The sequence below is a fragment of the Poecilia reticulata genome, chromosome 8 (assembly GCF_904066995.2).
Source record: "Poecilia reticulata chromosome 8, P_reticulata-male-v2, whole genome shotgun sequence".
In the NCBI taxonomy this organism is placed as follows: Eukaryota; Metazoa; Chordata; class Actinopteri; order Cyprinodontiformes; family Poeciliidae; genus Poecilia; species Poecilia reticulata.
Window position 1 is genome coordinate 19,866,565 of NC_088837.1, and position 26,529 is coordinate 19,893,093.

At 40.5% G+C, this 26,529-nt stretch overlaps 1 protein-coding gene across 1 annotated transcript; it reads left to right on the forward strand.

Annotated features, from left to right (window-relative positions):
- The first annotated feature begins 297 nt into the window (after positions 1 to 297).
- c1ql1l2 (complement component 1, q subcomponent-like 1-like 2) lies at positions 298 to 18,750 on the forward strand. Its single transcript, XM_008417042.3, has 2 exons — positions 298 to 1,477; positions 16,913 to 18,750. Exons 1-2 carry the CDS (start codon positions 851 to 853, stop codon positions 17,090 to 17,092), a joined length of 807 nt encoding a protein of 268 aa, XP_008415264.1. The 5' UTR covers positions 298 to 850; the 3' UTR covers positions 17,093 to 18,750.
- The last annotated feature ends 7,779 nt before the right edge of the window (positions 18,751 to 26,529 follow it).

A 26,529-nucleotide genomic window follows, 5' to 3' on the forward strand; every position in this document is an offset into this window, starting at 1 on the left:
GAAAAAAAAAAGAGAGAAAGGATTGTCTTTCCACAGCTCCATCTTTATTTTTAGAGGCTGGATGTTGATGAGAGAGAAGACAACGCAAGAGGGTGAGAAATAACATCACAAGTGGGGGAAGGAGGGAGAAAGAAAAGTGAAGAGGGAGGCAAGGTGGCCGGGGTGTTGTGTTGGTTCCTCTGTGCTTCAGGAGGCTGCATGTTGGAGAGTCCTTCGTCCGAGAGAGCAGGAGAGAAAAAGGGGACGTAGCCGCACCAACCTTTCACGCGATGGGGGAGCAAGAGGGTGGGTGTGGGGTCTCCGGAGCTGCTTCCCGTATAAAAAGCCAAGCCTGAGAACACGGCACCACAAACTCACCACACACACATACACACGCACACTCACAGTGGCTGCTCTGTATCTCTCATGCTCACCCACTCTCATTATTCTCTCCCTCTCCCTCCCTCTGTCTCGCTCCCTCTGTCTCTCACTCCATTCCTCTGGGCTCTGCATACTTCTTGCTTCTTCTCACAAGTCACATTGTGTTTGTAAGTATGCGCTGAATGTCTCCCTGTGTATGCTTGGGTTTCCTTAAGTCTTTTTCTATGTTTGAGTGACTGCTTGCCTACTTGAGTGTGACTGAGTGGAGCAGTGAGCTGTATTAAGTGTATGTGGGTCTCTGTCTCACCCTCACACACTCGCCGCTCCTCTTGCAACTCTTCCTGGGATCTCCGGATCCCTTTCCTCAGTGACAGGCTCCCCACACTAAACAGGCACCATTTCCGCCCCCGGGAGACCCACGCTGGCTGCGCAGCCCCTTCCCCGACTCAGCATCGGGAGGAAGACCCTGGTGGCGGCTGCTGTGGGGGTTATGCTGGTCTTGGTGCTGGTGGTACTCATCCCTGTGCTTGTCAGCTCCGTGAGTACAGATGCCAGCCACTACGAGATGCTGGGCACCTGTCGTATGGTGTGCGACCCTTACTTAAACAAGGGCACTCCGGCCAGCAGCACCAGCTCCACCGGTCTGCAGGGTGAGGCAGAGGCACTGACTGACCACAGCAATGTTCTTCCACCGTCCACCTTGCAGCAGGGCCCTCAGGGAAAGCCTGGCAGGCCAGGAAAGCCTGGACCGCCTGGACCACCTGGACCACCCGGACCGCCTGGTGAACCGGGGCCACCAGGACCAGCTGGGCCCCCAGGTGACAGAGGGGATCATGGAAGGACTGGGATTTTGGGTCTGGCGGGTAATGGAGCTATCAGCACAGCCACCTACAGCACAGTGCCCCGGGTGGCCTTCTATGCCGGGCTTAAAAACCCCCATGAAGGTTATGAGATCCTAAAGTTTGACGACGTGGTCACCAACCTTGGCAACAACTACGATGGTATTTCGGGCAAGTTCATCTGCAGCATACCGGGTACATACTTCTTCATCTACCATGTGCTGATGAGAGGAGGGGATGGCACAAGCATGTGGGCAGACCTCTGCAAGAACGGTCAGGTGAGTACTTTAAAAAGACTTTTTGACTTTTCCTTTGGCGCTGCCTCTGCAGCGCCCCTGCTTAAAGATCCATGTTTTGCCAGAAGATATCAGAAAGCCCTTAAAATAAAAGGGAAGCATTGTGAAAACAAACGGGGCATCTGTAGTCCGGTTAAAAGCGCACAGCCGTAGCACACATCCACACCGGGAGATGGAAAAAAAAAAAACAAACAGTGACGGCTCGTTCCAAAGCGTCTTTTCCTGAAGTGATGCGTCCCGAGATATACGCGCGTCCAGATCCAGAAGATGGTACCGGCTGAACGCGCAGAGCAAGTGAACCCTTGATGCCTTTACTCGGAAAACCTTTTGAACATCCGCGCTGTTCCTCTCTCTCTCTTTCGCAGTCCGTTTATCTAAAATTAGTGTAATTGAACGGGAGTTGTGGCAAGTTGCCATTTGTATCGCTTCAGAGCGGGGATGGAAATGAAATGAATGAACACAATTTTTAAGCTTCCAAACGCAAAAAAATAATAATAATTTGGCATCTCTAGTCCTGTATTTACTTTTATTTTATTTGATACATTAATAAGCCATAATAATAATAATTATTATTTTATTGCCGTTATTAGTTTGCGGAGTCACAGTTAATCCTGTGACAAATGAACTTTTGTAAACGCTGCTGCATGAAGGGGAGATAATGCGCCACATCCAGTGTGAAAGCTTAGCGGAGTGCGCTGCGTTACGGCTCCAGCACTCATCCACTTCCAAAGTCGTGTTAAATGCGTTTATGTGATTTATTCTTGTCCTCTTTGATGCTCGGTTTTCTAATATTATTGTGCGCCCTGAAGGGTCCTCTCCAAACGCGCCTGTCAGTACACTTCACAACTTCCAGCTATCCGTCAGATCTTTTTCTCTTCAAAGTGGCGCCAGCACGCGTTTTCGACCGCGGCATGCATGCTGTTTTAACTTTTCGATTGAGAAAGTGTATTTAAAGCACGCGTAAGTTGTAAATATCAGGCTATTTCTATATTAGTACTAGAAACTATAGAAAACCACGGACGTAAAGACAACCGGTAATTTGCTGCAGCCATGTAACCACATGAACCTCATTAAAGACATATTAAAGGAGAGAAATGCTTAGTTCTGACAGTTTCTGGCCAGCATGATATGAAGTTATTAGAAATGACAAATTAAGACGTCTTACTGTATTGCCCTTCCCAAAATGCATTTTTAATGTCCAAATTGATGCTTAACAAGCTCAGATGCACTTTGTTTCTTGTCACATAAAATCACAGTGAATTATGCACACGGAGATGCACTGATGTGATGAGACACACAGCATTCGATCTTTTGCGACACATGAATTATTTAATAAACTGATAAATAAAACACGTTACTTAATCATTTTAGATGGCTGTAATTTACAGAAACGAGTGTTGTCTGTGAAGAAAAAAAAACAAAGTATCAAAAAAAAAAAAAAGAAAAAAGAATTGAGATAAGTCCTGTTATAAACAAAACGGCTCCAGACAGCAGGTTTTGAATCAAAACCTTTTAAGGGCTTATGCTTCTTGGAATATGCTCCAAAGGATGACACACACAGATTTGACACATAAACCTACAGTGGTTTTACTGTGCACAAGCCAAGACCATGACATGTGGAGCTAAAATCAGCGTGAACCTTCAGTCTCACCAAAGGAGCCAAAGGTTAATTCCTTTACCCTCAACTATATGCTCGGTTAGAAATAAAAAAAGAGAGTTACAGCAATCACCTTCTATGTATAATGTCTTACTCAACAGTAATGTTTATGGGTGAGTGTAAAAGCATTGATATATAGAAGGAGGTAAAGAACATATGTGGCCATAAAAACGCCTTCTGCTCCTGCCTCATTCTACCCTCAAGAGGAAGGTGTGGAGGTACTTAAGTTAGCAGCACAGTGTTCATCTCCTGAGACCCGGGTAACGTTTTCAAAGTGGCAACTGCTGCTCTGACTCTGTCCTCCTCTGTCCCAAGCATGCACAGCTAATGCATAAGTGAGCAGACCTCTCACTTTTTTATTAGGTGTTGAGCCTGGTTTAATGGAAGAGCCTCGCGAGTATTACTTTGTGTAAATGACTGTGAATGGTTATAAATATTTTTCCGACTCGTGCTTCACCACTGATGAAGTGCTGAAAGTCGAGCAGAAGCTCCTACGGCCTCGCTGGTGCTTTACTCAGCTCATTAAAGCTGCAAAAAGCTGTTGTGTGAGTGGGGGGGAGGGGGGAGGACGAAGGAGGCTGGGGAATTGCAAACAATACCAGTATTTTATCATCTTTTGGATCCAGCCAAGTGTTGGGAGTTTTAGGGCCTGCGTAGCGACGTTTTCACCTTAGCATGTACTTCTTCCGCTTTTATAGGTCGCCTTCTTTCTTCACAGCTTCCACTTGTGCCTCTGTTCTCTTGGTACAGTGCAACAGAACAATTCGAGCAATTTCCCCCAAACTTTTGCAGTTTTCGGGTCAAACTTGAACATGGCAGTTCACCCCACTTCATTCACTTTGCAACTTTTTTTGTTGTTGTCTTCAATGCTTGTACTTCTGGACTAAGTCTAGAATTTAAAGCTCGCCTTAATGAATCAATGCATTGCTGTAGCGCCTCTTGGCCACATTCTCGGGGACTTGGCAGTGACAATGAAGACAAATTTTAAGTGGAGGGGATAAGAAAGGAGGGCAGAAAAGACACGGTTATTGTGCTATTGTGCCATCTTGTCGATTTAATTGTAATTAAAAAGCTTGAACCAGATCCAGGATGTGTTTGCGCCTCTCCTCTCAGTTCCCTTCTTAATATTGTTATTAATCCGCAAAACCGTTTCAAAGTTAATTAAAAGCAATGACTTCAGCGTTAGTCTCTCAAGAGGACCATAGTGAATAATCACTCTGTCTCCTCCTTTAATAAGCTTCAACGTCCTTCGTGCACATGCCTCTTCCCTTGCAATTACCACTGCAGTCTCCTCCTTATACCTACACACAAACTCCAACACACACCCTCCTGCTTTGCCGCCCCCTTCTAGCCCACTGCCTCGACCCACCCCAGCGGTGTAGTGCCCTCCAACTCTCCTCTATGGTCCACAGATGCTCACTCCTCTTTAGAAGTTTTTATCTTAAAAAAGAAAAAAAAAAAGTTTTGCTCCAAAAATGGGAGCCAGGGAGACGTGGATTGTGACACCTCAAAATCGATTTACTCCAAACATAGCGCCTTTTGTATTGTTCATTGTTCTCAAGTGATGCATTGCTGTGTAGCAGAATGAGTTATAAAGTATGTTGTCTTCCCTCAAACTTTGCTTTTAAGAAAAACTTTTTTTTTTCTTTCCCCTTTTAACCATTAAGCATTGCTTGGCTTTTAGTACAGTCACATGTCATTTCCTTGTCAAACCATTCGTCGCAGACCATCTCCACTCGTAAAGGCGCCTCCGGGAGGTCTTCAGCTCTGATACACATGAACACAGATTGTTTATCCTGTTGCTGCATATCCAGGTGAAACCCACGCGCGCAGTGTTTAGCATCTGGTCACAATTCCAACATTGAACACGGGAGCCGAGCCATCTGGATTGGGTCTGCTGTGTTGAGTGTCAGAAGGATGTTAATAGTAAAACGAGATGTCAGTAAACCCATTAATATGACAAAAGACAGTTTGTCTTTACTTTTCAAACTCAAAGTATCCACACTACAGCAACACTTGATTTGGCTTGATTGATTTTAGCATTCTGGTAATGTTTGGACCTGCGATTCTTCGTTGTGCACTGAGGAGCCTTTGTGTGTTTGCTTGGTGTAACAGAGGCACTCTGTCTGAAAGAGACAAGCGGGGTTTGAGAAAGCCACCCTTAGTCCCTCAGCCTTTTTGCTTGTGGTATTGATCCCCTTATGTGCGAGTGTATGTGTGAGAGTACATGCTTTTCTTTCCTTCCTCTGAGAGACCTGCTTCTTTCCACGATGTGTGTATATCATGGCACTTCTTCTATAATCAGCTTGAGACGTAGCGGAGGCGGACCTTTGGCCTTGATCTTCTGTGTAATTGGACATTGGATTTGACACTCTGCCGAGTGGAACATTAGAGCTGGCCTAATTAGGTGCGAGAGCTATTAAATGAAGATTGGCCAACGTTGTTAGAAAATACCACACAGATTGGAAATGTCAAGATGACATCGGGCTGTCATCTGGAAGCTCGCTGGAGAAAATCTATCATTCTTGGAGAAGATTTAATGTTTCAGAACTGCCCAACATTTCTTCTTGCTATATTTCAATTTCTTCTTAAAATGTTCACATACTGCAAAGTTGCATCTCAATAAATTCACTAGGTTTGAGCTTATTTTGCACAAATTACACCATCAATGCAGTTTGGCATATGAACAATTGATCTGTGGCTCTGGTGAAGTTCTTAACGAGGTCCAGGTTGTTATAATAGCGGCCCTCTGCTCGTCTGCATTGTTGGGTCTGGTGTGTCTCATCTTACAAAATAAACTACTCCATGGATTCTCTCTGGAGTTAATGTCAGGACAGGTTGCAGGGCAATCAAGCACCATAATATTATGGTCATTTGGCAGCATGTGCAGGGGCTCGAAAATGAAATCAGTATCTCCATAAAGCTCGTTAGCAGAGGGAAGTATGAAATATTCTGTAATTTCCTGGTAGAAAGCTGAACTGTCTGATAAAACCCACTGGACCAGCAGATGCAACTCATTCCCAGATCCCCACCACTTGTGGAAACTTCACAATGGTTCTCAAGCGGTTTGGATTCTTCGCTTATCCAATCTTACTACAAAATCTGTGAGGTTGAACTTACTTTAAGTAGGCTGTGATCTTTTTTATTCTTAAGGTGACTTTGCACACTGTCCTGGATACGTCTGTGTGTTGTGCCTCTTGAAAACCATCTTCATCTGCCTCCTACAACTTGTGACTCTCTGCTAGACCTTTGACTGGTCTTTGGTTCACAACCCGGAACCATTTTTAGCACACTTTGTCCTTCCACTCAACTTTTGAGTAACATACAGCACTCTGTTGATAATCTTCTTGTTTACTGAAATGTCTTTTGTGTCTTATCGTCCTCGTAGAAGGTGCCAAAGACTGTCTGCTGTCATGTCATGTTTTTATACAATATTTATGTATTGATAGTCTTTCTTTTTATTTCATCTTATACAATATGATTTATTTAGCTTTAAATAAGATCAGGAAAGGAGAGAATAAAAGTAAAACTGTCTACAATCTGCAATATCTCAGGTTTACTTTATGAATTTGAACTTTTCAGAGGTTTTCTAATTTCAAAAGACACAACCGTACATCTTTTTAAATGAAGAGCCTTCACACCTTGGCAGCACACAGACTCTCCATGCAATCGTTTATGTGAATAGGAAGCTCGTGATATAATGCTAATGTGTATTGTCTCGTGTACAGAGCGAGCCAAAACATACAAACCAAAATAGGCTCGTCTCCTGTGACTGGCTGACTCAAGGATGCAGTGATGTTGACTCACAAAGCTTCTTCATTATAATGAGGGCCATATGGGAGATCGACAAGTGCCCCTGAACCTCTTATGCAAACATATCGCTCTCTGTTTCTCCCCACGCCCCTGACATTTAGATGTCCCCTGAATTCAGGCTTCACTGATACCCGCAATTATCCTCTCCCTCTTAACGGGAAGGCTGCAAGTCAATGACCTAAAATGGCTTCGCTGTCTGCGGCATAACTCAAAGTGCTTAACACCTATTGCCCTCCTCAAATTTAAAACAGCTGAAACTGCCCAGAGAGTATTGGGTGCTATATGAAAAACATACATCATAAGCAACCTGGCAGGATCCCCCCCTTTCGATCCAATTCAGAAACGCTCATTCTCAAATAGTCCTATTTTTATGATCGGTGTGCCTCGGGGCTTTCAAGGAACTAAACTGTAAAAATGGGGCCTTGTGCTGAGGAGTCAGCTCAGACAGTTCAGTGCGGAGTGATCAAGGGTTTGGTGTTGGCGCTGGTGGCAGAAAGCCTCAGTAATTAACTGAGTGGGATGAGTCAGGCACGGGAAAGAAAAGAGGGGCTGGATTGTAGGTCAGAGTTGATGCCCTTTTATCCAGCCCTGTTTTCACTCAGCAGAGCTAGCCGTTCCCATGTGATGCTCATCTTCTGTCTGTTTGTCGGTATCTAGGCGCAAGCGTTCGCGATGTATGCGATAAACTGATGAAATATTGCATCCTTTATATCCTTTCCTGATCTTGCAGTATTAGAATCACTTTAAGCAAGTTTATCAGGAGGGAGAGAGAGAGAGAGAGAGATTTGTGCAGCAATGCTGATTTGTTTTAAAGTAGGCTGCGTATGCAGGTACGAGGTGAACAGCTGGTGGAATTAATTCAGGAGAATTTTTTTTTTTATACTCCCGTCTGACAGATGGCAAATCTCCTGTTACCATTTCATTTTTCTTATCATGTTTTCACTTAGGTTTCCTCCAGCAAATAAACCTGTAACACATGGCGCTTTGTGACACGACAATTCTCTTGCACATCACCGTAGCTACCCGGTCTCATTATTTTAGTGAAATTGCACCCCTTGTGTATTTGTGTAAAACAAGAAACGGAAGAGGGGAAAAATGCTGATGAATGTGTAGCCCGTCTCCGGGTTTTTATCCTTGTTACTATGCGCGTTTGATACGTCTGTGGCTGGGAAATGTTGGATCGGGGCTCAGGAGCGAATAGGCGAAGCCATCTAAGCTGCTATTAGGCATGCGGTTCACGGCTGGAATGTTCAAACACAATTAGACGGCAGCACACTTTGATTTAAGAAGGACCAATAGACTCGTTGATCCAAAATGGAGGCTCAACACCAAGTCAACAAATCCCCCATCAGGAAAGCCACGAGACGCGTCCTTGTCACTGAGACAAAACCCTTTTGTAAGATAACTGCCCCGTCGAGACGTTTTAGACTTCTCAAACAACAAATCAAACATTAAATTATGATGATTTTTACAAGCAGATATATAATTAATGCTTTGTGAAATGCTACACTTAGTGAGCGCAGAGTCTTTTAAGACTGAGGCTGAGTGACATGAATTCTTGCGTGGCACAAACTGCTCGCGTGAGTCCCTTAATTTTTCGCGACTGCGACGTTCACACTTAGACTGCATAAGTTAGAGGAAGTTTAGAGAATCCACAGCTTCCCGTTACAGGCGTGCATTAACTAATAAGCCAAAGCACAGCCTTGGATTTTCGGTCCACAGACGGAATATTATTCAATCAAAGCCATCAGGCTGACGATGTGACGGATGCAAACACGCACGAGCAGCCACAAGGAAGACAACATCGCTGACACCTCATTTGCCATCGCTGAGGCAGGCGCTTGCGGCCTCACGCTTTGTTTGTCCTGTCAAAGTTCCTCTACATATTCTGTGTCAAGGTCATGCAGTGCCAGTCGGCTGTTTGTCCTGCTCATCACAGGCTACATATCGGCCACGCTGCCTGCATATGAACCCAGCGCTCGTCTCCCTAACAAGTTCTCTTCAGCGGCGTGGAGGAAAACAAAAACACACAAAGAAAATAAGAGCTCGGAGAAGAGGCTCTCTTCATCATTATTTCAAAAATAGAGTCTTTATTCATGCATGTGTGTCACTAAAAGCAAAAGGAGGGGATGGGGGGCTGCAGCAGTTAGCCTCCGATGGGCGTGAAAACCATTAGAGCAAACAACAAAATAAAAACAGAAATACTGCCGTGGAAGAGCTTGGATTTTTATGGGATTTCACGTTCACTGAGGTTTTACTTTTTTTTTTTTTTACAACAAAAATAAATAAACCCCCTCCACCCCCCCAAAAAAAACAAATGTATCTCTTTAAAACCCCATTGAAGAGAATTTCTCAGATATTTGACACAGCTGTGACATTGCCAAGAGGTAGCCGGCTCCTGTGCGCCTACCTGCAAAGCAAATATTTTGAAAAAATTTCATTAAAAATCCCAGCTGACAAATCCTCCAGAGCCATCATCAGCTGCCTCTCCCACGACACTAACCCTCTAATAAGATTGTGTTGACTTTGCACGCTCGTGGCACGCCGTATCATATTAATATGCACCGGACGCCTGCGTCTGAGAGTCACAGTGCGAGGCGTTGTTTGCACATCGATATGAACTGTGCTAGATTTAATCATGTGGATAAACAATAAAATAAAATGACTATTTTCTATATATGACTCCTGCATCTCACAACCTTTCCCAAGACTTGCGCAGTTCGTGTTTCTAAAGTGACGCCTCCGCTTGCTGTCCAGAACCCGCTCTGGAGGAGTCTGAGAACCCTGCAGTGTCTCCAACACAATTTTGTCGCGACTGTTAAGGTTCGATATACAACTAAGCCTTAAGGCTTTCTTGTAAATGTGAACTTTGCAGAGTTTATTAAGAGGAAGGTCAGGGAAAAAAAAAAAGTCCCTGCAATTACATAACTTGCTCAGCAAAGACCCAAAAATGAGCAAATGTCAAACATTCCTTTAAATGTCATTAAATATTTGATTGAAAAAAATGGCAAATGTCCTTTCTCCTTTCAAAGAGTAACAAAAGATCCTTTTTTTAATTTCTTTTTTTTATAAAGAGGGCCTAAAATGGTTTATAGTCAAAAAGCTGATCAAATCCATTCCCTTTCCTAACATTTAGAGAATTTGGCCTGCTCTTATCAAGGTGATACTTGAAGTCCTTCTGGATCTTTTTATACAGTTAGGAACCTTTATGAGCAAGAAAAAGAAAGAAAGAAAGAAAAAAAAGAAACTATTCAAGCTTGAAAGTGTGTGGGAGGGCACTCTGGATGAGGCCAAGCCTTACCAACTCTAAAGTGATCTCATGGCTTTATGTGGCCCCTGTTCTGTTCGTGTGCGTTTGTCTTCGTTGAGAAACTGTTTAAAATGCAGAAAAGGTGTCAGCCGCGCTCCGCGATGACGCATCTTCAACTCAGAGAGCAGGAAGTAAAGCAAAGACCAGCTGAGACTTCCTGAATCTCACAGAGAAACAAGAGTCAGATAACTTGCAAGAAGGCTTTTGTCGGAAACCTGAGAGGGAATATTATCATGAGCAACTAAGATGATAACACAAGTCGCAGAGAGGTGATAAAGCACAGCTGCAAGTGGTACATTTGAAACTCCTGTGTTATGTTTGAAAATCCTACCTGTAACACCTCGTCTCATGGTGGAGGTAACTCTCAGGCTGCGATCGCAGTGTATTCAATTTAAGTGTTTCATATGATGATGAAGATGAAGTGTTATCAAAGCACTTTTGGCTGTGACCTGATTTGTCCAGGCTAAAAATTCAGAGCTACATACACATGGTGTCGCTCCGTAAAACTTTTTTGTCTTTTAAGTAATGGTTCAAGTACAGTTTGAATTTGTGACCTGCGGCAGCCGCCTCTGTGAGTTTCTCGTTGTGTTCCTTAGGAAAAAAAGAGCGTTAGCAGACTCCCTCATGGTTTTTCCACTTTAAAGGCAACCGTTTTAACGCCGGTGCCAATTTACAAGGCTGCAGTAACTGTGTGCTCTTATTTGACAACTAAACAAACCAGTGGCTGCTGAGTTTATGCAAGCAAATCTTTGTCTTTGCTATTTTAATAAGTACTTTTGACGCCTCTGCACATCCTCTGCACATATTAATGTTCTAGCTGCAGTAAAAAAAAAAAAAAACTGGAGAAGATTAGCTTAAAGCTCTTTGCATCGACAAAGAAAGGTCAAAAGTGAAATATGTTAGTATCCTATATAAGCCTTTCTGAAACAGACTTGAGCAAAAATACAATTAAAAAGGGAACTAGATGGAATTGATTTCAGGTTTTTTTTCTTACTTTAAGATGAACCTACTGTGGATTTATTCATTTAACACAAATCACTTTTATTTGTCAATTCAACTGCTATTTTAACTTCGTAAGCAGACCAACTCAGTATTAGGAATCCTCCATGACCTCAGCTGGTCCAGTTGCTCTCCCCCAAACCCATTTGAGGAACTTTGCACTCCAACACCAGAATTCCCAATAATGAGCTTCAAAAAAACAAAAACAAAACTATTGATCTCAATTTTGCCTTACTGGACAACGTGACTAATAGGCTTGTTTACCCACTGACTACATCGAATGATGCACAATGCTTTACCTTTTTCCCTCTCTGGAGAAAATAATGATCTTTTTATTCAATTCTGCTCCATTTAGTAGCAAATGTTGCAGCTCTCTTAGTTAGTAGCTGTATAAAAGCCCTGAGATGTAGATCAGGCAGCAAGTGGAGATTGTGAGAATCAGTGCTGTGCATGAACGGGTTCATGAGTAGAGCAAAGGCCTTTGGAGAACTTTGATGCAAATTTCTATATGATAACCTTAGACTGGTAACTCTAAACAGAGCTCTATTTGGGATTGAGCTAAGCTTAAAATATTTTTGACAAACTTTAACTTTTTATTATTATTATTATTTTTACAGAAAATATCTAAAGTTGAGAGCTTTGGGTGAACACATTTGTTGTTTTAATGTATGTTTTCCTCAACTTTTAATTTGACTATTGAGTTATTAGATGTGGGCATTCAGCATTAGCTATTAAAATAAATCATTTGGAGGAAAAAGTGAAGACACAATGGACATGGCGCCTGGTATTTTGCACACGTGGTCAGGGGTCCTGCTGCAGATGGTGGAGCCACAGCCGACTGGCTTTTAATCTTACAGTGTCTTAGCTTACCAGTCATGTGGTTACTAGAAAGTTTTTTCTAAGTTACAGAAGTGCAGCAGGGAGTTCTGAAATAAAAGATGTTTCCTCCTGCTCTGGTGTAACAGTGGAGCTAAGCCGTTTCCTGCATTGAGGCTTTTATCTTTCATCCTCAACAAAAGGATCTGAAACATTTTATTTTTTATTTTTTTATGGAAACAGGAACAATGTCTTCTGTTAGCGTGTTCGTCCACTTTCTATGCCAGCTTATCCTTACACGGCGCATCTCCAGTGGTCACTGGGAGAGAGAGGAGATACATAGGAGATCGCTGGAGAAGTTGCCAACACAGAAACACACAAGGCAAACAGGCATGCAAACACACACACATGCACATATATAGTACCTAAGGGAAACTTAGAGTAACCGAACAGATTTAACCAAATAGTTAATTTTGTTTTTCTTCTTTTTTTTTTTTTTGACTGTGGGAGGAGAAATCCCACACATGCCTGGGAGAATGTTATTACACTTATTGTGAAAAGACCATTGGCTAAGAATTGAACCTAAGACCTTCTTGCTGCAAGGTACATTTGTCCAAATCCACAACCCTGGAGCCCTCTGGTTAACTTTAAAACTTTTAATAATTAAATAAAGAGCAAACAGACTACAAGATAAATTAGCTAAAAAAAATCAATCTATCTATCTATCTATCTATCTATCTATCTATCTATCTATCTATCTATCTATCTATCTATCTATCTATCTATCTATCTATCTATCTATCTATCTATCTATCTATCTATCTATCTATCTATCTATCTATCTATCTATCTATCTATCTATCTGCTTTCTTTTAAAGTGAAGTTCTTTTCTGCGGACTTTAATTCTTTTTTCCCATCTGTTTAATGTTCGTTGCTCATCCTGTACAGAATTACTTTTATAGTTGTATTACTGAATATGAATTGAGTCTGGCCCTCTTGAAAAGTCCCCTGAGATGGCATTTGTTGTGTTTTGTGATAAACTAACTTGAATTAAATTGAATCAAATGGTGCTTGATCACAAGAGGGAAGAACATAAAAACAGTGGTTTAACTGGAGCAAGAAAAAAAAAGAAAAAATTGTAGCAACTTGACAGATACCCATGATCAGCATCACATTTTATTTAATCTTCTACTTTATGTAACTAAAACATGAAAATATATCAGGGAGACCAGCTTTTACGTGAGTTTGACCTCATTGTATTATCATTTATGAAAGAAAATTGAAATGATGCAAATTTGCTGACAACAGCAGCTTGTGAATAGACAATGATGTAATGACAAAGTGTAATTTGAAAATTATTACAGACTTTGTTTTAGGAAATTTATAAATGAACAATAACTACTTAACAAGGTGGAACGGTTTAGGTGATTATGTATGAACATAAATGAATTCTGCTTTAACTGAACTAATTTGAACTGAACTCAATTAGTTCAATTATTTGAACTGAATTGAACTAGTTCTTGGTAAATGTGAGCTGTCATTACCAGAAATCTTAGAAAGAAGATGAGATACATTTTATAGTCTAAGGAAAGTTCTTTTGCAGCAGAAGTGCAGTGGCCACACACACAATAAGATTAAGACATAAACATTGGTAATACACAGAATCTGTAGTTCATGTCTGGTTTAAGTGTGGACTCTGCTGTACTGCACGATTAGTTATTGGTCAATTAATATAGAGGAACACAGAAACAAGCAGATGTATCTCTCTCTTCTGCTGTCGTCAAAAACAGTCAAAGTGACAAAAATCAGTGTGAAATGCAGTTTAATAAAGCTCTAAATGTCTTTAATTTGACAGTTTGTGAAGCGCAGGCAGTGACTCTGCCAGGTCTGCACTGTAAGCACATCCACATCTTACTTGTTCCAGAAGTTTATTGCCTTCAGTCTGGTTTTCATTATATATTGATATTAAGCTGGACTGAGATCAAGTGGCAGTGTTGCACTGCAGAATGTAATTGATTATCTATATCTGTCCTTTAGCAAACATTTCCATTGTCCAAGAGGAATAAAGTAAGGCACAGAATGTGTTTTTCCTCTAATTGGCACAAACAACTACAGAAAATTAGAATTCTGTGAAGATCTTTTTGGTTTACGTTCAACTCAATTTAAAGTTTATTTGCAAGATTAGCTTTGTTTAACAGCACTGGCATATGAGATAAATCCAATTTTAAGTTCTCTAATTTTAAAAAGAAAGCGGTAACAGAACTGTGTTATCTAGCAGTTATAAGTTAGAGAACCATATTGACCTAATGCTGTACACTCCCTCTGACCCTCCAGCCTTATATAAAATCCTCAGCTGTCATTTCGAAAATCTACCAGCAGTTTTCATTTGTACCACTTATACACACGAACCACGCATGTGGAAAATTAAGCTGATGTTTTCGAACTTGAGTGGCACCGAAACTTCCTCTCAAGAGAGACACCGAGTGTTTGTAGTGGAGCTCTTAATTACCCAGGACAGGATACTGGGAAGCTGCGACGAATGCCCTGTAGTCAGACTCACACATTCACTGTCACAGAAATACACTCTGTGAGCAAACACAGACGGAAAAATACTTCTCTTTTACTTATTTATTAGGCAGATCAGTCCCATGGGTCTTGTCAGTTGTTACCAGACACTCCTACTTTTCTTGAAAGAGATCTCCTGTTATTGATAGTTTGCCTCTTTTTTTTTTTTGTACTTTTGAATGATTTCTATCGTAAAACCTTGTGAGTGTGCCTCGCTGTGGAGCTTCTGAGACTTTTTGTTCTATGGACCTTTTGTTCCAAGGTGAAACCTTAGTATTTTTTCGCTCCTTGTTTTTTTTTCTTTTCTTTATGAAAGACCACTGGCTCAATTGAAACCATAAATCTGCTTGACAGAAAGGCCCGAGGTTTGACTGTCCCTCTTGTAGGTCCTGTGGGTTAAATGTCAGCTCTGTCCAGTAATTCTTTTAACTTCAGACTTTAAAACTTTTCAAGAAGCAACCACATATAGAGCTTTACTTATTTTTGTCACACTTTTAGGCCCAGTTATTTGATTACAAGAGTAATCAACTGCATTACTCTTGCAACCTAGAATATTCACGATCTTCTAGGTTGATTTTAACAATCACTTAAATACTGTATGTAATCTCTGCCTGTTATAAACTGGCTTCCTTTAATTTGTAAATGATCATGCATAAAACTTGTTTAAACATTGTTTCTGAAATTACATTCATGCACAACAAATGAGAAAACTTTAAAATCATTATTTATGTATTTATTTCTCTAAGCTTCTAATTCAAATTACAGTTTATTTAGTTGAAAAACTGCAAATCCACAACAAATGTCCAAACAAAGCACCAACAGGAAAAGAAGTCTAATACCTACATTTTAAATTTAGCCAACCTTTTCTTGTCAAATATGGATTTAAATGTTCAAAATGTTATTTATGTTTACCCACATGGTGCAAGTTCAAATTTGTGGCTAATATTGAATGTTTTCAAAGGTGGAATGAAAAGATAATTTTTGCAGCAGGTATCTAAACGTATCAGTAAAATTTGTGATTTAAATTTTAGAAAGTAAGGACAAAAAATATATAAATATTCATTATTCAAGACATTATTTATCACATTTAAAGAGTTCCTGCTTGTATGTGCTTTGCAAAATTATTCGCATCAATGTAACTTTTTCACATTTTATCAATGGCAAAAAAAAGCTGGTATTTTATCGATGCTTCATGTCATAGCACAAAGTCGTGCATAATTGTTAAGTGGCAGGAAAATGTTTTCTAATATCAGAGGTATATATCTGAAAAGTGTGGTGTGCATTTTTATTTACACACCCGTCCTAAATTAAATCAGTCAATAGAACAAAATATTTGGAGCTGCAATTACAAAAAAAAGGTTGTTTTACAACATGATTTTTTTATATTTTCATTTGTGAAGATAGTTTTAAAAACATGCATCCTTCTTCCATTTGACAGTCTTCTTTGCCTATTATAACATCCTGATAAAATACACCGAAGTTTGTGGGTGTAATGTCATAAAATAATAGGGAGTGAATATTTATGCAAAGTATTTTGCAAGATAATTTAGCTTCAATAGACAGATTTTAATAAGATGTGACATTATTTGTATAAAGCCTATGCTCGTTTTGCTGAGTGTAGTACTTTTAATTTATTTTAGGGAAGCGTGTAAACTTTGATATTTCCCTGAAGCCTCTTCTGTTTTTATTATATCAAACTCAGGGTAATGAAACTGCAGATAACAACAGGCTTTTGTTGTAAAATATTATTTGGTCATCTATTTTCATTCAAACTGCAGAATGTTGTTACACGTTTATATCATTCTGGCAACATAACAATTATATACGATCCTCCAATCCTCCATGTCCACTTCCTTTAACTGTGTGTGTGTGTTTGCAATAGCCTCTAATTTGGATGTATCGCTGTGGCTCTACTCTAATTACATATTTTCGCTTTTTTCAATGAACAAGAGGGCAAAAATTATATGGATTTAAACATTTAAATCTCTCCATCCATCTATATCTCCTCGTATCTTTCTATAAATGGTACCTTAACTATCTTTCACAAGAATGTCCTGTCTAAGCCAGGTGTTGTGGTTCAGTTTTAAAATTGAGATTAACTCCAAATTTGGTATCTAGCTGTCTGAAAAGGAAGATAGACTGACAACTGATTCTGAACATATGCTGTGTGAAATGAGCTATATATGTACATATGGTGTAACTAACAAGACTATCTATTTCTCTTCATATTCCCCCCTCCACACCTCCATTCCTACAGGTTCGTGCCAGTGCCATTGCCCAAGACGCTGACCAGAACTATGACTACGCCTCAAACAGTGTCATCCTCCATCTGGACGCAGGCGATGAGGTGTACATCAAACTAGACGGAGGCAAAGCCCACGGCGGCAACAACAATAAGTACAGCACCTTCTCTGGCTTCATCCTCTACGCAGACTGAGAACAAACAGACACAGAGACTGTCAAAGCGGAAGATACTCAGAGAGAGTTTCATGACAAAAGGGGGGTAAAAAAAAAAGGGGGGGGAGGCTTTGTGTGTGTTAAAAAAAGCCAGAATGCTTTCTAGTTTTCCTAATTCTCTCCATCATCGCAGTCACCTCTGCTTCATATCCATCAGCCAAGACATCCAGGCTCCCGCGGCCAAGCCGGGATGGAAAGCTCCCCGAGGACACACCGAGACCAGCTAGCAGGTGGCGTGGGATGCTAGATGGGCTGGTTTTCCGCACCCCTTGCCACATTACCGATGTGTCAGAAGCTCCTCACTTACAGTGTCTCTCCTCTTTAGCCCTGCTCCATTGCACTGAGATATCAACAGAAACGACAACCCTGCAAAAGTGGATGATTTTCACCTCTTTACTCCACAGCGGCAGTCAGCCGTCCCTTCAGAGGACTGGACTGGCTGGAACTTGTAGTGTTGTTCCGTGCAAATTAACCTAGATTGTGTTTTTATTTTTGTTGATATGCATACTATTCTGCACAAAAGAGATTTAGAAAACAAACAAACAAAAAAAAAAGGAATATATTTGTCCCTTGTGAAGATATCCTGTTTGAATGAGAGATGTTCTTTGTGATGCATATAAGAGATCTAACAGCTGGAAAAAGAAATATTTAAATGAAGACTTTAAGTATTTTATTGCAGTGGGTGTTTTTCCTTCATCATTGGGTATCTACTGTATGTTTTATTCATGTGGAGAATAATTATACATTCTGCACTTCCAATATATATATATGGAAAAGGTAACATCTCGTATAGATAATGCCCCCTCACACTGTTTCTTGCACTGTCACACAATGTCCTGCTTCTCTTTGGATTAAAGCAGACTTTAAATAATCCTTTCATTGTTCTGGCTTCGTGTTGATGCTCCAATTGGCACAACAAGCCATGTGAAGAAGTTAAATCTTGAGATTCAGGGGTCGCATAGCACTGATCCCTCCCTCTTCTGTGCCGTGCTGATCTCTGAGCTTTCTTAGGCAGCAAAAAAAAAAACAAAAAAAAAAGAGAGAGAAAGAAGAAAAAAAAAATCTGGCTTTTGATGCAGAGGGCAGAAGGGAGAGTCCACCAGATGGGGTGGTAAAAGAAGGCGCTGGAGCAGTGTAACAGTGAGTGCGTAATTTTTCTGTTTCAGTGTTTTTCGCTGGATGTCATCCATTCATTTGCAGCATATACACTGACACAAAGGCATTATGGTGAGATCTGTTCAACATAGTGGCCGGACAGCTTGCGTGAGAATGAAACTGATTGGATGGGTGAATTTGCCTCTCATGACTGCACGCCTGAGTGCGTGTTCAATGTGTGTGTGTGTGTGTGTATGAAAGGAGTACATGTGCATATCAGTGCGTGTTTGCCTTTTAACATGTGCCGCGCCACAACTACTTCAATTTTTTTATTTTTTTTTTCCCCAGACTTGCAGTATTCTGTGCAACAACCAATGACAGATATTTAACTCAGCAGCCAATGAGATTGTGCTCTGTAGGGTGGAGCCTCTATAGATGCGGAGACAAGAACAAACAGCTTGTAATTGAAATCTATGACTTGTTTATCTTATCTTTTGGAACTGTTGAATACATTTAAATAATAAATGGGATTTTTTTTTTTGAGTGACTTGTCTCAAGAGAGTTCTTGAATCCCAAATACACTAATTAGGGAAAATGATTTTCAAAGGATCTCATTCACTCTGCGAGACTAACTAGCTAAAGCAAACATTATGACTGGAAAATTGTGTTTTCTTGTTCTGTGTAAGCACCGCATCTTAATAATGGACGCACAGAGCAAACAATAATAATAAAAAAAGATCCCATCTCCAGATCCCTCGTCTATCTCTTGCCTCAAAGGAGGGAAGTATATTTAGGGTGAGGGGCATCAGGGGAGAGATGTTTCTGTTTATCCAACCCAAAATTATTCCTGGAGCTTTCCCACTTGTGGAAATAAAGGTGCACTTGGAGATAATGACCTTCCAACTATAGCAACAGCAAGTAGTGGAGTTTAAAAAAAAACAACAACAAAAAAAAAACTCGTCTTTGAATGGAAATGAGTCCCTAAGAGAAAGCAGGCTATTCCTCAGTTGGCAATCACAGTGTCTTTTAACAGATTCCCACCGACAGAGGCAAGATATACCCAGTGAGAAAGTGAGGACGGAGGAGAATATACGGAGGGAAGAAAGATAGGCGAGGAGCAGAATATAGTTTGACAAAGACAGATGGAAATGTGAGAGAAAGAGTGGGCTATAGAGGGAGGTAATGGGGAGGGAATGGATGGTGGAGGAGGAGGGCAAAGTGAAATCTAAGGAAGACAGACAGACAGCGAGGCATGCTGGTGCCGATTTGGGGTGACGAGGGAGGAGTGCCGGATTGTTTTCAGGGTAGACTGATTCCCTATCGGGACTTTGTAAGGTGTCAGGAGAGATTAGTGAGCGTGAAGCTGGAGGGGAGAGGTTGCGATAGCTTTAGATTGGACAAGTGTCAAGGACTGGACATTCCTCAGACCTGCCAGGAATGGGATGTGACACTGCTTGCCCTACCTTGATCCTTAGAGAATCATTCAACAAGTTCATCACTTAAACAACAGTGAGAATTAACTGTATGCACTTTCACAGTGTAATTGGTGGCTACCAGCACTGTAGAACTATCCAAAATCTGACTATTTTCTGTATCTTTCCATTTATTCATTTTTTGAGGCTTTTTGCTAAAATAATATCACCCAGAAGGAAGCATGTTAACATACCTGACAAGTTCAGTGCACCATTTTACTCCTTCTCAGTTAATGCATTGTTGTCCTGAAACAGTATGTTTCACGAGAATCTAAGACAATTTGTTTTACATCTTCACAACACTTTACTTCTTTCGCGTACTTGATTTTATTTTTCTTACGCAATACAAATTTATTAAAAATACACATAAGTATTTATAGTTTTTGCTCTGTTTTTCAAATGAATTTGTATTTTAAAGCAGTATTTTAAATTTTCTTCACTTTGCCTTTTAGTGAGAGTGAGTGTCGATTTATTAAATAAGTGAAGAGTTGTGGATACCTTTCAGATACACTGTACATGTGTATCTGTGCATCAAAGTAACTCTTTTGTCCACTCAGCTAAATCAGCAAAGTATGCCTTCAGTTCTTACCAAACACCAATCACAGGGTCTTTATTATTTCTGGATGGAAATGTAATATTTTTTGTCATTGCTATTATAAAATACAAACAGAATTCATAATGGAATAAAATCAGCTTAAATTGAGTGATAATGTGTTGTGTATTAATCAGTGATTTGGTTTATGGAGAGCAATTAGATCACCAGAAATGTGATACATCTTTCTTTGGTTTTCTTGTATTTTTTGTAGTTAATGATGTCCAGGTAGTGTACTAAATGAAAACTGCATGCTCTGAAATTGCTTGTTTGGCACTGGAAATCAGATTTGCACAGTTTAAACAAAGAAATTTGGGATTTGCAACAATCTTAAAACATAATCAAAATAAAGTTCCAGGCACATAATCAGGTAGACAATTACCTCACAGATGATTCACTTGTGTCTCTTTTCTCCTGTTTCTAAATCAGTCCTCGATTTATTTGCAGTAGATAACACCACAGCTTCTGAACCATCTTAGAAATATTTTCACAGCTTTATTCAGCCCTTTGAGTATACACCCGACCAGTTGTTAATTGTTTGCCTGTTATGAAGAGCTAACTTATTCTCTGAAGTTTTCAATGCCAGCACATCAACATGAAATAAAAATGGATCCAGGTGCGATGAATGTTGCTAACCTTACCCTTTTAGATTAAGCACTGTTGAGGAGACGAGTTTAACAGCTGAAGACGAGCATTCTGATTGGCTAAGCTCACGTGATGCGTTACTTTCACAAAAAAAGGAGATGTGATTGTAAATGTTTACCATCTGAAATACCCTCAGCTTGTCCTTTCAGTAGTTTTTGCAAAGTATTCAAACATAAAACTATATTTTGATATTTTAATACGAGGTACGCAGTGCAACGAATGCTAATGTTCCAATGTGGGTCTAACGCTGATAATGCATTTTTTATATCTGCTTTGTTCTTTGTCTTTGCAGTTTTCTTTTGCTCCTTATGTAAACATCCTAGCATTGTGATGTCTGTGCAAATTTACCTCTACTTTTTATAAGTTGACCTTTTAAAAACATATTTCTCTTATTGTGCACTACCTTTAACTCTGTATGACAAATATAAAGGTTAGGATTGTGGGCAACTTTTAGTAGACTAGACTCCTCTGGATCTAGAGCCCCCAACACATGCACAAGCGTACATGCATAACTGCACACACACACAAGCCTCTGTATAATATAGTCACACATTAAACGCTGCCACTCTTGCTCTGTTTGCTCCTACCGCCGCACATGATTCTCTTTGTCAGTTTGGGCTGCAGCTGAGGAAGAAGCCTTTACCAGTTGTCCCTGGATGGTCGGAAGCTGCCAGCCCAGGTGTACTCTGCAGTCACTCGCTGAGCTGGGGATGTTGGCTGAGCTGAGCTGGCCAAACTCTTATCTGCAGGCCCACACCGAGTCAGTGTTGCAGAGTGACCACAACTCCCTGCTCCACTGGCCCACCGCTTGTGTGAAACTGCAGCAAAGTAAACTTGCTGCAGTTTCACAAACCTGAAACTTCGGACTGTTCTTTTGCCGGTTTGGTAGAACGGCATCTGCTAGCGTGTCATACTCGTGTTCATAGACTCCTGGTGAGAGCATGATTGTTCTGTAAGTAGACAGAGACAGGATGCAGGTGCTGCTAATGTTAAACCCTTTCTCCATTTCCTTTTTCCTCATAGTCAAAGTACTAAGCTATCTTCAAATGTTATGGTCTGAATCTCCAGGTAACTGGCTGTAAAGACAGATATATAAAAAAAAGCAAAAACAAACATCCAGCATTCCTTTTTTTCCCCTTCAGCGAGCTGAGTGCATTAGTGACCTTTTAAAGTGCAGCTTCCCTAGTGCTTCACACACATCCCAAAGAGAAATCAACTACTAATAGGGCTAAAAAGCTGACACACTTTAAACAAAGATCAAACCATTTTTTTTTTTTGCTATGAGGCAGCACTTGGTACATTAATGGTATTCAGTTATACAGACAAGACTAACAGACATATTAGCAGGCAAACAGAGGCCAATTGTGTGAAAGAATAATGGTGTTCTTTAACACACATCTCAGAGTGCCACATTCATTTCTGTTTGGCAATTTTCACAATGCTGTTGTCCCATTTCATCATCCGCAGCCGTTTGCATTAATGCACTTCATATTTTATTTGTTGTACATTTGGGAAATAAAATGCAGACAGTGAAAAATAACAGTTTCACAGACGGAAAAAGAAGAGATGCTGTGAATGCAATAGTACGAAACAGACTAAATTCGCAGCTTGGTGAGAGGAAAAGACGTGCCTGCGAAATAAATTCATAATGTCTAACTCACAGTATTGGATGTATTTGCCGTCTTCATCTAACAAAATGACCTTACCGGGTGAAGCCGTGGGAAGCAGAAAGCTCACACCATATGACTCTAATTGCAGCAAGTCTATGTGTGCATACATGTGTGCAAGTGAGCTCTCTTGTGTGCATGGAGAGTCGTCGTGTTTGCGTGAGCGGATATCAGACAGAGCTACAGGGCTTGCAACAGGGAAAAGATGAGCACAGAAATACAGAGGGCATAAGTCAAAAAGAAGATATTACTCTCCACATTACTCCCACTTGAACACGATAGGCCATTACATTTCTTGGTATCCGGTATTGACATACAGATAAAACGAAAACGGACAAGTCAGAAGCAGTCATTTCAACTTTTCTAATAACGACAACGTGGATGACGCGTGAAACTTATGCGAGGCATCTCATAAAGATAAGCATAAAGAAAATAACCAACTAATTTCTAGGAAATATATAAGAAACTCTTGCATAACTTGTGGCAGTCTGCTCCTACGGAATAATAACCCCCAAATTTAGCTCAGTTTGCTCTCTCCTGCTGCTTTTTGCAGTCTGATGGATGTGCGGTGCACCACTCATGCCGCCTCGTGTCACCTGTGCTGCAGTTGCTCGGGGCAGGAAGACAGGGGGGAGAGCCATAGGAGGTCTGGAGGAGGCCAGAGTGGGGTAGAAATAGACATCTGTGATTAACACGTACAGACACGTGTCAGCGTGAAGCATTTGCTTGGAGGTGCGCTGGGAAGCGCTCACACACAACCTGCTGCTGATGGCACAACTTTGTCTCAATGAAGACAGATGAAAGCTTTGATGAAATGGCCAGAAAAATTACAAATTAATCTCAGTTTGATTTTCCAACATATAGATGTACAATTTAATTGTTGAGTTCAGAAAAAACAACAACAAACATTTGATTTGATCATCATTTTGCTGTTAATTTAAGTACCTGAGCACAAATACATTTGTCCACCACCCATTTCTGGTTGTGGGTTATGTTTTGGTGATTCCTTTTTTTCATCAGCATCAGTTTGAGCAGGAAAATATGTGTTTTGTGAATCCTAGAGCCCTGAGCTGCACTTAGCTTAAGCTGTCATTGCTTTTGGCAAAGCTGAACATTTTTGGATGTTTCAGGGCTATTTAATGAAACTGGCAAGCGTTAGCTTGTAAGATGGTGCATCTTTTTAGCTCTCATTTGCACAACATCAACAGTGTTTGGCTAACGGGTTGCCAGTCTCTGTAAAACTGCATTTCTTATCTATTTGATGATCATCTAGCTGCATTCTCTTCTCGCATATGGCGGGACTAACAGCCAGTGGCCGGTGGTCAGTGGCAATCTTGGGGAATCTGCAATTAAAATGCTCCTTGTGCAGAATTCTGAATAAAACCAGAGTCAAGGTTTTCTTTTGGCTCAGAAGAATTCAATGCACAAAACTGTAACCTGTATATTTTTGGATCCGGAGCTCCTGGCTTTGTCTGTACCAGCGAGAGAAAAGGGGTTTAAGGTAGAAAATCTTTCTCCCTAATGTCGCCGCCACAAATGACGGATGAAAAGAGAGGCAAAGTCTGTTTAGTGTTTCCTGTTTGTTACATGCTATCATATTTCACACAGTGAAACTTCCTCCTATTCCCCATTGAAACTGAAAGTAGTTTAATACAATGCATTATGGGATTAACAGTCCTTACACCAGCCTCCAGTAGCCAGTCCCTCATGACTGGAGGCACAACAATGTCATCGTCTATCTATTTTACCATTGTTTAAGTCAGAATGCAAAACTTTGATTCTCTCATTCTCCTTCACAAAGACTTTGCAGTTCGTTCAAAAGTTCACTCCTCTGGTTAGGAGATGCTCATGCAGGTTTTATTTGAGGAAATAACAAAGCTCCTCTGTGTTACAATACCTCCAGGTGTCTGTATTGGCAGTTTACAAGATGCCTCTGTGGTTATATTAAAGCGCATAATCACATTAAAGTCAAATTACCTCCAAAGTGGGGATAAAGTAATCCCTGGTTCTCCACTGGGGGGACTCACTAATATAAAATAAATGTATGGCGTCGAATGTTCAGAGGATAGCCTTGTTAACGGACTACATTAACCTGGTGACTGGCTGGAGGAGGTAATGAGCCCTCGCAAGGTGAAGGAGACCACAAGGGGGCAGAGGGCAAACAGCGAGGACGAAAACTAAACCAACACCAAGATCTGCAATCATTTTCTGGCTTCAAACTTCTTGTGCTGATCTTGATGTAAACTTGAATCATGAAGAGGACGCTTTGTCTCCAAGGAGTTACACAAGCAGAAATACATGTACCATGCACACACAAACTTTAGGGAATGGCTCCACAGAGAGATTCACTGAGCCATCTGCCAAATTAGGCCATGAGCCATGAGCCCACAACTTTACTGTTCTGCTCAATTTTCAATTACTTGAGACTTAAGCACAAGGACTTCACACCCACGTCTAAACACGCAAACAGGCATTAATAGAACAGTTATGTCTTTCACACATGCACAAAAATGAGCTAAAATGAATCACGCAAACAAGGCAGTTATTCATAATGTTCCCATAAAAGATCATTTACGTGGAACCACCAATTGTTTGGCTTTTAATTTTGCTGTTGGCACCAAATTAGGTTTAAGCAGCTCGATTGAAATATCTGCTCTTGACTGAATGAAAAACACACATGAGCATCCAAACGTGCAGTAGATTCAGTTTGTTACCCAACACAAACCGAGGTTCCTGAGCCCGAAGCGGAGCTGCTTCTGCACCGAGTGCCAGATTCACCCCCTCCAAAATGTCAGAGGCATACATCGGGAGAGAGTGAGGTGATAAACACACCCAACTGAAAATGTCAGAGTGTCACTGGTTGCCATGACAGTAGGCAAAGTTTGCCAAGAACTAGACTGTTTCAGCCAAAGGCCAGATTATTTGCTACAGCTAATTGAGCGTGTGTTTCTGGCGTGACCGCACACTGGAGTGTGGCAAATAAAGAGGCTAAAAAATTCAGCATCACTCGGTATTAATCTAAAAAACACTCCTACACGTCTTAATTAGATCCTGCCAGTGACCGTAATCATTACGAAACAATTAGTCAGACATCAAAGCAGGTTGTTGCAGAACATATTTTTATAGCCCGAGCGTTGCTGAGAATCAGCTGGGAGTTTGCAGACGGAGGCTTCAGAAAGCTAGTGTAGCAAACACTGAGTGTCCGTCTTGATAAGTAAGCCCATCATCTGGTGTCAACAGAAACATGCGCTGTACAATGTGGCACTTGTGGTTCATGCTTGAAACTGATTTGTGTCTTCTTTAGTTTTATGTGTTTAATATGTTGTTTGGAAAGGAAGGTTTCATACCTCAAAAATGTGACCCCATGCAAGAGTTATATTCAGTGAATTAGACGATGCGTTCAGAAAAGCCGCGTTTGTCAAACTACTGTTTGGAAATGCTTTAAAGGGTTATTAAAAATATTTTTCATAAAGTTTGCATTTCTGTTTTAAAACTGATTTTGAATTGGTCCAATATAATATTCTAATCTTAATGTTATGTTTTCATTGGCTGCCAGTTGAAATTCACCATCATGAACAAAAATAAAGGCTTGAAAACATAAATCTGTGTGTAATTTATCTATTCAATAAGCAATGAGTAACTTATTTATTGAATACTCAGTTTTGACCTTCAGCAAGTTAAAAATAGCACAAAACGATTGCATTCATTTTTTCTGACAATTAAAAGCTTTATATATTTTTTAGTCTGAAGATCAAATCATGGCTCAATGTGGAAAATAAAGACTATAAACAGCAAAGTAATATATAAAAAGTGTGCCTTTTTAAAGAATCTAACATGAGACATATAAACAGATGGAAAAAGTAATAACACAAAAACTATTAATTAACAACAGGTACTTTTGACTCAGTCTCAAGATGAAACTAAATGAAAATATAAACAAAGGTAG

Coding starts and splice junctions, on each gene's coding strand:
- c1ql1l2 (XM_008417042.3), top strand. CDS start 851: ATGCTGGTCTTGGTGCTGGTGGTACTCATCCCTGTGCTTGTCAGCTCC. Junction 1,478..16,912: donor ACCTCTGCAAGAACGGTCAG/GTGAGTACTTTA, acceptor CCATTCCTACAG/GTTCGTGCCAGTGCCATTGC.